Source organism: Labeo rohita, chromosome 20 (assembly GCF_022985175.1).
Source record: "Labeo rohita strain BAU-BD-2019 chromosome 20, IGBB_LRoh.1.0, whole genome shotgun sequence".
Taxonomy (NCBI): Eukaryota; Metazoa; Chordata; class Actinopteri; order Cypriniformes; family Cyprinidae; genus Labeo; species Labeo rohita.
In genome coordinates, this window is record NC_066888.1 from 17,094,437 (window position 1) to 17,107,625 (window position 13,189).

Consider the following 13,189-nt stretch of genomic DNA (forward strand, 5'->3'; position numbering starts at 1 on the left):
TATGTCTTACTGTTAAGGACTTTCTCCAGTCGCTGGGTCATAGAGCCCTCCACCTTCTCCGTGCCGTCTGATTCAAGCTTCTGATGGATAGCTAGACAACGAAAGTGGGAAAGAGTAAAAAATAAAATTTTTGAGAGTGTTTACACTACTGTTCAAAATCTGGAATCAGTCATTTTTATTTAAAGAAATTAATACTTTTATTCAACAAGGATGCAAATTGATCAAAATGACAGTAAATACATTAATAATATTACAAAAAAAATTATGCTCATCAAAGTTCGATTTATTTGATCAAAAATACAGGAAAAAATGTAATATTCTGACATTTTTTGCAAATTAAAATAATGGTTTTCTATTTTAATATACTTTAAAATCTAATTTATTTCTGTGATGCAAAGCTGAATTTTCCTCATTTCTGTGATGCAAAGCTGATTTTTTAATCAGCCATTACTCCAATCTACAGTGTCAAATGATTCTTTAGAAATCATTTGAATATGCTGATTCATTATCAAAGTTGGAAAACTATTTTGTTTTTGGAACCTGTTATATTTTTTCCAGGATTCTCTGATGAATAAAAAGTTAAAAAGAACAGCATTTCTTCAAAATAGAAATTGACATCTTTTCTAACAATCGACATCTTTACTATCACTTTTTATCAATTTAACACATCCTTGCTGAATAAAAGTATTTATTTCTTACAAAGAAAAAGAGAAAAAATGCACTAACCCCAAACTTTGAACAGTAGTGTATATTGTTACAAAAGATTTCTATTTTAAATAAATGCTTTTCTTTTTGATGTTTTATTCATCAAAAAATCCTAAAAAAGTATCACAGGCTCCAAAAGAAAATAAAAAAAATGAAACAGCACAACTGTTTCCAACACTGATAATAAATCAGCATATTAGAATGATTTCTGAAGGATCATGTGACTTTGAAGACTGGAGTAATGATGCTGAAAATTCAGCTTTGCATCACAGGAAAAAAAAATTAATTTTAAAGTATATTAAAACAGAAAACTGCTATTTTAAATTGCAATAATATTTCACAATATTACTGTTTTTTCTGTATTTTTAATCAAATAAACAAAATAAACTTGATGAGCAGAAAAAACTTCTTTAAAAAAAGCATTAAAAATCTTTCTGATTCCAAACTTTTGAATAGCAGTGTATATTACACTGTCTTAACAAACATATGGCATATGCAGTTTTTGAAACCAAATTTATGACTTTAAGACCTTTTTTAGATCTGCACAAATAAAATTCATATTGTATGTCTAACCATACAAAAAAACGTCAAAATAAATCATGTATTTCAATTTTTGCTTGATTAAACAGGCTGTGCACATCCAATGAAGACTTAATACTAATTATATCAGCAAAACAGGGTAACTGCGAGATTAAAATATGACAAGTTTTATTCCAATATGTGCATATGTATTGAAATTGGTTCGTTTACTACTAATATAACAATACATATGAATTTGAGGTCAACCAATAATAGATTTTGCTGATATGAAAATAACGCATTACCAAGAAATCGATTTTCTGAACGTCCTAAATAATGTTCTTAGTCTTTCCATACTGTAACAAGGTGGTCCAAAGAGAAGCTACAAGAGTTTATGTCGAATTAAGTGGTGGTGCAACCAAAATACTAATGATAACAATAATAAAGATTTTGTGAATAATGCAGGAGTTTATCTATTCTTATTTTGAATTGTCTATGCATTACTTCTCCAACCTGCAAATAAAATATGAACTTTTACAACCACCTACAACGTTTTACAATATAAACCTCGCAATGTAAACACTGTCATAATTCATCAACAGTAGACCATATACAATCACTTAGCATAAATGTGCGGTATCCACTGATTGCGAACTGCTCTGAAACCACGAGCCTGTTGAACGAGCATATAAAATATAGAACGCCTTTATATTGGAAGATAAAACTTCAAAAAAAAAAAAAAAAAAATCAATGAAGTCTATATTCTCTCTTCACATCTGGATTTTGGAGACTTCTGTACACAATGACGTCAGGGCTAACCTCCGGCTCCCCCCGGGGTCCGGAATGCTGTGTGGTACGCTTCCTCTGTCTCTGAGGTATGTTTTGACTTCTGCCTGGTAAGTTTTGGGAGTCTTCTCTGGGAATCAGCGCAGCTTCCGTTTGCTGCTCTCTCGTTTCCTCTCAGCACAATGACAACCTTATTACAACCTCATCTAAACATTATGACAACCACGCCTTGTTATCCGTCCCCGTGGCTGTCAATCACCGGACAAGCAGTGCTAAGAATAGTTCGTCTGTTTGACTCGAGACAAGTGACCCGCGACAAGTCCTACACTCACAGACAACTTTGAAAATAGAACCTGCAGGGTGATATTGACCTCTGATGAGAGCAATGTGTGTAGACACATACACCTGTGGACAATGAAGTAAAAAGTGCCTGGATTTAGACTTTTTTGACGACTTACTGGTTCCTTGGTTTCTTTATTAAAGGAAGAGTTTGCCCAAAAATGAAAATTCTGTCAATAATTATTCACCCTCATGTCATTCCAAATCTGCAAGACCTTTGTTTATCTTCGGAACTCAAATTAAGATATTTCTCATGAAATCCGAGAGCTTTCTGACCCTGCATAGACCGCAATACAACTGACACGTCCAAACAACTTTGCTCAATAATACATTTTGTGGAAAAAAATGTACAACAATCATGAACTATTTCTATCTAAGAGAGCCCAAAAAACAGACGTTTTGGTCTCACAAAGTTTTCTGGCAAGCTTAATAATTCTTCACTAGAAGTCAAAAGAATGCATCCAAAAAGCCTACAAAGCTAAACTGTACAATCAGTATTCATAAATAAAACTTATTATACTCAATTCCAATTTGTTTCTAGCCTTTAATTCAAATCGACTCAAAAGCCGAGGCATAAAAGAAATCCTATGCTTCCCAATGGTCATTACAACATTGTATTTACACGATGAGTAATTTTAACACAATCATGTCCTAAAGGCAACAAATTCCTCATGGACACAGTCCAGTTCCACCCTATATTAATTCCCACACACTTTTTGGTTTCCTTAAAAAAATGCTTCTGTTTCCATTGGTTAAATGCAAGAATGCTATTTTATGTTGTCTTTAGGGGTGTAATGATTACCGGTTTGACGATAAATCATGATAAAATTCCCTACGGTTATTATTACCGTGGTATTACCGTTTCGGATTTTAATTATCATTAAAACCGTATTTGATTACTGCGATTTTAACAACTGACGATAAACAAATACTGTACAGCATAAAGCACAGTTTTAAATAACAGTCTCATTTGCGCACAACATGCAGAGCAGTTATATTTTGTGTGGAAAGACGGTGGATGTTTTAAAAGAGTGCTAAGGGCATAGGCGCAAATCCTCACATAAATAATCGAGCACCCACGGAAAAACACAAGACAGCCTCCATTCATTTTAAGCAATAAGAAATGCATTGCAACTTTTACGACTTTATTCTCGTTTTCATAGATAATTTGAAGTCGTTTTGGCGTTATTTTAATGGTAAATGTCAAGAGTGCGTTATGAGAGGGTGGCAGCAGGAATCCTCTCGGCTTCCAGCGGGCTTCCTCTCCCATAAATGTAGTGATCATGACTTGCGCTCCCTCAGATATTCAGTGTGCGCCCTCAAACATTGTCCTGTGCGCTCGCGAACAAGTGCTTGTTGTAAACAGGTATTTATTAAATAATTTCATTTAGTGAAGCGCAACCCTCAAAGAAAGAACGTGTGGTAACTAATGTATTTGCAGTGTACGTTTCACTTCGCAATTGTGGGTTGGGCACCCACAGACAGAAATATATATCGGGAATTATAATGAATATATGAATTAATTAATTATAAGAATATACCTTTGAAGGTTCTGACTGTCTTCAGAAAAAATTTGATGGCATTTTGTTTTCATCTTCGCTCCATGTAATATCTAAAGTAGTGTTCATGATGCAATGCTGCTTTATCCGCGGAGTTCATGGAAACAGCAGTAATTCAGCTGTTCCATAAGCGCCATCTAGTATCATACAGTGGATTTACAGAGACTTGCATTTACATTCAGCTTGTGTGCAGTTTTTGTCTGGCCAATAAACAGACCGAATTTGCATGCCCTGCTGTAGCATAAATTCTGAAACAATCTTAAGTGGATTCTACACATTTAAACAAGTCAGACCAGTTATCTAGATTATTTATAAAACAGACAAAATACATATAATAATTTATTAAATCTATTATTATTTTTCTTTATTTAAAGCCTGAAATGTGAGGTTTGTCTTTTATGAAACTTTTTCATAGCTTTATTTAAAAAGTTACATTCGATAATAGAAATATGCTATTAGTTAAACTGTTGTCAGTCATGTTATCATTTAAAATCCGGATATCATTGGTAGGCTACTGTTGTTGTTTTAGTTATTATGCAAATAAAAAAGTAATTTTATTTATTGTTTGTTGATTTTAAATATAAAACTTGGTGAAGTGATTTATGCATCAGTATATTTTGAACATTTTCAGTACATTTTAACAATACTGTGATAATACTGATAACCGTGATCATTTTTGTTACTATAATCGTGATCAGAAATTTTCATACGTTACATCCCTAGTCTTTACTTATGTTTTGTAGTTTTTAAAGGAGTAGTTCACTTCCAGAACAAAAAAATAACAGATAATGTACTCACCCCATTGTCATCCAAGATGCTCATGCCTTTCTTTCTTCAGTCATGAAGAAATTACAATTTCTATATTTTTTTTTAACCTCAAATGCTCATCTTGTCTAGCTCTGCCATGCACATGAGTACCGACTCAGTGTTTACAAAGTGAACGTGCAAAGTAGGTCAAACACCCTTTACAAAAAAAAGGGAAAATAGCGATGCAGGAAGTTTTAAAGTTGGAAAAGAAAATGAGATGGGAGTTTTTCGACTTACCCACACTGTCTTGACCCGGATTACACAGAGCATGCGCATCACAGAGCTAGACAAGAAGAGCATTTGAGGTAAAATAGTATATAAATGTTAATTTTTTTTTTAGAAAATGACAGATCGTTTCGCTAGATAAGACCCTCATTCCACGGCTGGGATTGTTTAGAGCCCTTTGAAGCTGCCTTGAAACTGCATTTTGGATGTTCAAACTCAAGGGCACCATAGCAGTCCACTATATGGAGATAAACCCTTGAAATGTTTTCGCAAAAAACATAATTTCTTTACAACTGAAGAAAGAAAGCCATGAACATCTTGGATGACAATGGGGTGAACACATTATCTGTAAATTTTTGTTGTGGAAGTGAACTACTACTTTAAATGTTTTTTAAATGTACACACCAAACACATGTACCTGCAAGAGCATCCTGAGCCTCAAAGAAAGTGCTGAGACCTCCTTTCACATAGGCCAGACTGCCCTCATTCTTCTTACTGGCCTGTTTCTTAAGATTTCCCACTGCCACACGCAGTTGCTCAAAGCTACAAAAGCAACAAACATAACACCACATCACACACAAATCTATTTTTGCAGGTTAACACATGGATAGACACATGGTATATAGACTGACCTGGTTGAAGAATGGTTCTCGATAAGATACCAGGTGGCAGAGAAATTCTCGCTAGTGAAGTCTCCACTCATACAAGGGAACATGTTCTCCAGATCCTTCAGAGGAACTTTCCCTCTGAAAAACAAAAGACAGGGTTATATACACAGACAGCTGATCTATAAAAACCTATAATGAAAATACCACAGATCATAAACCATCTGCTCTACCACACTACAGACCATAGAGGAAACCAGACGGGGTACAAACCAGATCTGTCCGCATATAAACAGCGCTGCATAAGCCAACCCACTGTGTCTTTTGATGTGTCACAGAACAGACTGATGAAATACACATGACTCATATACCGCCGAAAAGTTTGGGTACAATAAGATTTATTTTTTGAAAGAAATACAAAAATCAGCATATTAGAATGATTTCAGAAGGCTAATGTGATACTGAAGACTGGAGTAATGGCTGCTGAAAATTCAGCTTTGCTAACACAGGAATAAATTACGTTTTAAAATATATTAAATGTTATTTTAAATTGTAGTAATATTTCACGAATGACTGTTTTTACGGTATTTTTGATCAAATAAATGCTTGATGGGCATAAGATAACTTAAAAAAAAACATAAAATCTTATCCACCCCAAACTTTTGAACTGTAGTGTATCTCATCTTACTAAATGTATAGATATAAATCAGTAAACGGTCCTGCAGAGGTCAGGGAAAGGAAGAGTTTCACTTCCTATTCAAGGAAATGGTGTACCAATGACATCACCCAGGTAGAAGACATACACACAATGGGCTGTTTCTACTTTCTGCTGAACCTCCTTCCTTATAAACACAGCAGTCCACTTCTATAAACACAGGGCAGTGCTTTTTGGGTGAAGTGTGTGAGGAAATGCATTTGTTTTGGTCTATGTGAGTGTGCGTTTTAATCAGGCAGTCAGAAATGAACCACATATGTGCGTAAGTTGAGTACAGCAATGCATGTGCTTCGATGTAGGTGTAAATGTACTACTTTGCAAGTTCATAAGAGGACAACAGAAACTCAATTGTGAATGTTTTTTTTACTTGTCTATTTCAATGCCCAAAGGGTTGGCCGGCCTCAACGAGAGAGGAGAGATCCCTTTGTTGCGATCGGTCCTCATGTCATAGTAATTCAACTCATCAACCCAGACCGCAGACTGATCCAGAATGCCTAAACACAAAAAAACATGCACATACTCAGTGGTTGAATGCTTAAAATCCATTGCCGTCTTCAAAGAGCGTATGTGTACATTTGAAGAGTGTGTAATCAATCAAACTAAAATTGTGATTTCGCCTATAACGGGCACTGAGTGTGTTTACATGCACATGCTGACAACACAAAAAACATGGGATCAAAAATTATCAGGATTTTTTTATTTGACATCAAACATAAATTGACGTCAGTTGGGATAAAACCAGGTGTGCTAATTGTTTTTTGATTAAGCAGACTTTTCCGCAAATGAAAAGAGAATTTAAGGTGTTTACATGACTTTACAGGTTGTCATGGTTAAGCATAATTGGTGTAAGACTGAGCACTGTAAACACACTCACAGATTGTGTATATGTGAGTTTGAGGTCACTGTGAGTGCATCTCACCGATCCTCTCAGGTTTGAGGAGTTTGAAGGAGACTGTGGATGTCCCTCTGCCTCCGCTCTTAGTGGTGACGATGATCTCACCCTTGTCATCTTTAGCAGGACCCACTCGACACACTATCTTACTAGCAGACATCCATTCTGCTGTCAGCAAACAGTTATGACCACAAATAGACAGACCTGAAGGACAGAGACAGACAAATACCAAGAGAAAATAAGTCAACCAGCATGCTGATCTAATTTGATGTTACCATCCAGGCTCCTTAAAAACCAAACGTATTTTAATTAGATTCTAAATTATAATATTTTGGATCAGGTTTATGAACATCAGACTGTACTGTGTGTGTGTGTGTGTTGTTGTTTTTTTGGCTGCTGCTTAATTACAAAAAAATGCACTAATTTAATATACACTACCAGTCAAAAGTTTTTGAACAGTAAGATTTTTAATGTTTTTTTAAATAAGTGTTTTCTGCTCACCAAGTCTGAGCTTTATTTGATCCAAGTACAGAAAAAGTCAAATTTTTTCAATATTTTTACTATTTAAAATAACTGTATTCTATTTTAATATATTTTAAAAAGCAATTTATTCCTGTGATTTCGAAGCTGATTTTTTAGCATCATTACTCCAGTCACATGATCCTTCAGAAATCATTCTAATATTCTGATTTGCTGCTCAAAAAACATTTATTATTATTATAATGTTAAAAACATCTGAATAGAATTTTGTCAGGTTTCTTGATGAATAGAAAGTTTAGAAGAACAGAATTTATCTGAAAAAGAAATCTTCTGCAACAAATGTATTTATCATCACTTCTGATCAATTTAAAGCAAGCTTGCTAAATAAATTAATAACCTTGCTAAATTAATTAATTTCTATAATTTCTTTAACAAAGACAAAATAATAATAATCAAATTATACTGACTCCAGGCTTTTGAATAATATAGTGTATAATGTTACAAAAGCTTTTTTATTTCAGATACAGTAAATGCTGATCTTTGGAACTTTCTATTCATCAAAAAATCTTGAAAAACTTCTTTATACATTGATGATAATTTAAAAAAAATGCTGTAAATTTAGCTTTGAAATCGCAGGAATAAAATATATTTTTAAAAATATTTAAATAGGAAATTATTATTATAGTTATTTTAAATTGTAAAAATATTTCAAAATTGTACTTTTTTGCTATACTCTGAATCAGATAAATGCAGGCTTGGTGAGTAGAAGAAACTTCTTTAAAAAAAACTCAACTTTTGATTGGTAGTGTAACTAACAATAAAAAATACATATTTGCTTATATGAACAAATTATTACTTCAGCTTTTAGTTTCTCCTCTTGTTTTACAGATATGAGTTGAAAACTCGTGTGAAGCATCTATTTAAACTATGCCAAGAACTGATTTATTTATTTTTCCTCAAATTTCATAGACTGATCATTTCTGTATGAAGAATTCATTTTAATGTATTCACGTATTTCATGTATTTATTTTAACAGTTGCATGCTTGTATTTTTGCTTTATTAGCATTTTGCTCAATTAGAAGAAAATGTGAAAATCAGAAAAGTGTTCAGATGTTTGAGGTTGATAATGTTTCTTAATGTTTTTTAAGGTGTTTTGTGGTCACAGGGTTAAAAATTACTATTTATTATCACTTACTTATTATTACTTATTAATAATACTGTTGAAAACAATTGTGCTGCTTACTATTCAAAACCATGAAATATTTTTTTAGGATTTAATAATAAATAGAAAGCTCAAAATAACAACTTTTATATTAAAAATAGAGTTGTTTATAACATGTCTTGACTATCACTTATGATCAATTTAATACACCCTTGCTGAATAAAAATATTTTTCATTTCTTAAAAAAAAAACAAAAAAACCCGAAAGCCAAAAAGGAGGGTGTGTATCTGTAACGCAATGGCTATGTGCATGATTATTACCTATGAGATCATTGGGTCCAGTTCCCAGGTTCTCCCCTCGAATAGTGACTTTGGTCCATGGCGCGCCCTCGTTAGGTGAGATGCCAGTCACCAAGGGAGGCTGGCGTGGACGAGACATTCTTCACACACCTAGATGAGACATGGGTAAACACTAAGTGTTTTATTTAGACTAAGTAGACATTCTCATCACTACTGAACGCGACGCATTAAAACATACAGCACTTTCAGTGCACTCAAAGACAGACATGAACAAATAAATCTACCCATCGGGCTCACACTGAGTGACGCAGACACTACACTATATACAATATGACTGGTAGTTCAGCAATCAAGGCATTTTTTTCCTGCGGCTTTTGCACTGTCACAAACGCTCGCTCTCATATACAAACACCCACACGGAGCACAAGACTGACAGCTCCAGGGCGGTTTGCGTGCAAGACCCCATGGCTGTTTCTGTGTGGTCTGGGAGGGCGTGTTTCTGTGTCTGTGTGGTCTCTGGCATGGGCCAGAGAGAGAGATAAAGGGGGACAGGGTGATGGTTGAGTTCTACAGCAGACCTCAGAGTCCACAGTGCAGATTCAGAAGACGTCTCGCTGCGTCTAGCAATAATATAAACTGGGTGTCCGACATGTATATTCACTGCAGAATTTTTAAGGGGATGCCATTTTTGGATGTGCATTAAAATGTAGTTCATGCATAGATGATGCATATTAAATATAGCATGTTTTCAAAATTCAAAAGCGTCCCAAAAATGCCAAGGTTTTTTTTGAACACTTTTGAAAATAAATGAGGAAGAAAATGGAGGAAAAACAATCTATTAAGTAGCTTTTTTAATTCTTTAACAAAACAAAAACAAAAAGAAACAACAAAAAAGAAAGAAAACCAAAGGGTGGGGGAGAAAACAAATCACATTAAACAAACTTTTAAAATCATTATATTTAAACTTTTAAAAAAAAAAAAAAAAAAAAAATCTACAGCAAAATCTGATGGAAGCAAAAACGGTAAAATAACACTCACTCTCTCTTCTATGTGGCAACATTTGGAAGTGATTGACTGCTTAGATGATTGACACCAGAAAGTCTCTATGGACTAAGGAGCTTGTCCCAGACAAATTACTAAGCACCGTCCTATCAACACTCAGCCCCCTTTATAAACACAGTGACCTCCCACCTACAGCACACACTTTCTCAGCAGGAGAAATTAACACTCAAGACATAATAGCAGGAGCTTGAACAAACTATTTAACACGAGAGCATCACATTGCTGACTGCATACAATTTTTAGACAATTATTACCTAAATTTTTTTTTTTAGACACAACAGTATACATTCTAAATATTGGGCTTGATATAAATAATTATCATCTTATTTTACCTGCAAGAATTGTATTAATTGCTGCAATTTTGTATTTACAAGACATATTAAATAGAAGCAGCAGAGAGTTTATCTCATAGCCAGTAAACAACAAATAGCAAAAACAGAAAACATGCATTCTATAATCAACACGAGAAGAGGATAATTAACTATCATTAATAATTTAGCTATAATCTGATTTCAATTTACATTATGATCAGCCATAACAAGACATCAAAAGAAAACCGAGCTCTTGCTGAGCATGATGGGCCCTGGGTTGCATTTTAAGTTGCTGCTATTATTTAACACTGACAATGATGAAAAACACAGAAGATGAACTGAAGATGAGACGGAAGAAAAGCAGTAACAGAACATGTCTGAATGCTCATTTTGTTTCAAGACCCCAAAACAAAACAAGATGTTAGATCTGTCGTAGATACGAAATCAAACCAAATGATGCAAATTATACTGATTGCACATAAACGTATCTACTTCTCAAGCTCCAGTCAAGTTAAATTTCACTTACACAGTCTTACCTTGCTCAAATGATTATGCATGAAAAAGGATTAAGAGTTTATAATTTTGTAGCTGTGATGAGTTTGTAATTACTATGTAATAAACTGACGGAGTTAACAAGCAGTTTATCCGTTTTAATTACAAACATGAAGATAATAATGACAAACTCATTTCCATACATTATAGTGAGGGCGTCAAACTAAAAATGATAATAAACACCAGCTCTGACAGATGCAATAGCTGGCAATAGCTGACTAGCTAATGCTAAAAACAATCTGACAGAAATGACAAGCCGACGACAACGAATTTATTGAGACGCTAGTTTTTCCACACAATCAAAACCCTGCTTTATCAGCTGCAAAGCAAGGTACAATAAAACATTGCGATTACTTACAGACGTAAAGGCAGTGAAGACAATGTGTATACAGCGCTTCTTTCCTCTTGAAATACAGTTCCGGTTTAGATGCTGTGGCACCGCCCACATGACGAATCACATGACAAGACATGTGCAATGCAATGTTATTTTAAAGTATGTGCTATTTGTGCTTTATTGTAAACGTGTTAATGTCTACAAATGACAGTGTACCGCAGTTACGTCCAAATCTGTTGTATGTGCGTCGAATTAAAGTTTAAAACACAACAAAAGACTGAAAAATCCTGCACGACACTCGAACTTGCTTGGTAAATAAATAACCTTAATATACAACGTTTCGGTAGATTGTCTCCTGACCGAAACGTTGCATATTTAAGGTATTTAGTATCAATTTAGGATTTCTCATTCTTTGTTTTATTTTGAACTAAATCGTCATTAAATATAAATGAAACCTTAATTTTATATACAAATGATAATATGCTCAATAATTGTGTGAATAAGATAGATTAGATGCATTAAAATATGCATGAGCATGACATTTCTAGTTGCTTGAATGATTCAAATTCAAAGAATTTTCACATTTATAAAGTTATTAATTATTTCATACAATAGGCCTATAAATGCTCCAGATTTTATTTTGAGTTTCATGCTATTATGCAACACTCAATTTAAGTAACTGTATGTCAAGTTTAACATCAAAGTCATCCTGTGAGGTCACATGTAGATTATGAACCATTTTCACAGTGTATATCGCGGACCTTCCACTTGTTCTGGGAAAGCGCCGCACCATAACACCACACAACACAGACCACCCAAGCGCCGAGCTCTATTATGCCCTCTCTTATCTGCTTAAATAGTGCACGGCAGAGATACTTTCCCTCAGATAAGGCCTTTTGGGCTCTTGGGAACGTTAATTTTTCAATCATTCTGAACTAATCTGAGGAATCAAATCCAATTTGACTTTCTTGCAGCCTCAACGTGCTGTGTTGCGTGTGACGGCACCACAGGGGATGTTCAACACGTCATGCATCCTTGGCTATTTTCTCAAGAGGGCCACCGCCAAAGATCCATCCAGCTAATTAACAGAGAAAATGTTAGTAAAATAAGATAACTCACTTAAGATCTCCACTGTTTGTTTGTTCAGCTTATCCGCTGCTGCTGATGGTTCCACATTCCTGATATGAGAGGCAATTACTACACCATGGGTCACAACACAGCAATAAGACTCTGACCTCAAACACCAGCATTATGGTACAGAGTAAGAGTAGAAGAGACAAATAATACAGAATGAATAGAGAATGAGAATTTATTTATTTATTTGTTATGAATTAGTGCTGATTCATGGTTAAAAAGTGTTTTTAAAATTCACTTTTACACTCAGATGGCACTGTATACACATGATGGGGGCAGAAGAATGAAATTTCTCTACATTATTGTTCTGCTTGAATGTGTTCGTCAGTGTGTTCCCATGGGTCCTGAGCCAGCACAGGAAATACTGTGAATAGGCTTCCTATACACACACACACACACACACACACACACCTAAACATTACTCTCACAGAGCACTGTTACTGTAATAACAGTATTTTGAGCTCTTGACGTCTTGATGAACTGCATAGTGCAATGAATTTAACAGGTTGCACTGATACTGTACATAAGAAGATAAGATCCTATAGCACTAAAACAGTTTTAAAATAATTTAATGGGAATTTTTGTAGGACTTCCAGGTTCCAGTTTACTATTTCCCTTTAGTTATTTGTAATGTATATATTAATGAATGTATTTTTATTTGCATTTGTAAATATTCAAATACTTTGTATTATAGAATACAAT

General features: G+C 34.4%; 1 protein-coding gene across 2 annotated transcripts in view; it reads right to left on the minus strand.

The window, feature by feature from the left end:
- Positions 1-11,456, minus strand: part of exoc2 (exocyst complex component 2) — a 36,278-nt gene extending 24,822 nt beyond the window's left edge. The window contains exons 1-7 of one of the 2 annotated variants that reach the window (XM_051139281.1): positions 11,378-11,456; positions 9,116-9,244; positions 7,180-7,356; positions 6,628-6,754; positions 5,573-5,686; positions 5,359-5,483; positions 11-91 (exon numbers count right to left, since the gene is read on the minus strand). In XM_051139281.1, coding sequence (XP_050995238.1) covers positions 11-91; positions 5,359-5,483; positions 5,573-5,686; positions 6,628-6,754; positions 7,180-7,356; positions 9,116-9,233 — 742 coding nt within the window. In that variant the 5' untranslated portion in view covers positions 9,234-9,244; positions 11,378-11,456. The remainder of the gene's footprint in view (positions 1-10; positions 92-5,358; positions 5,484-5,572; positions 5,687-6,627; positions 6,755-7,179; positions 7,357-9,115; positions 9,245-11,377) is intronic. The other variant, XM_051139282.1, reaches the window with a different exon arrangement.
- Between the last annotated feature and the right edge of the window lie 1,733 nt (positions 11,457-13,189).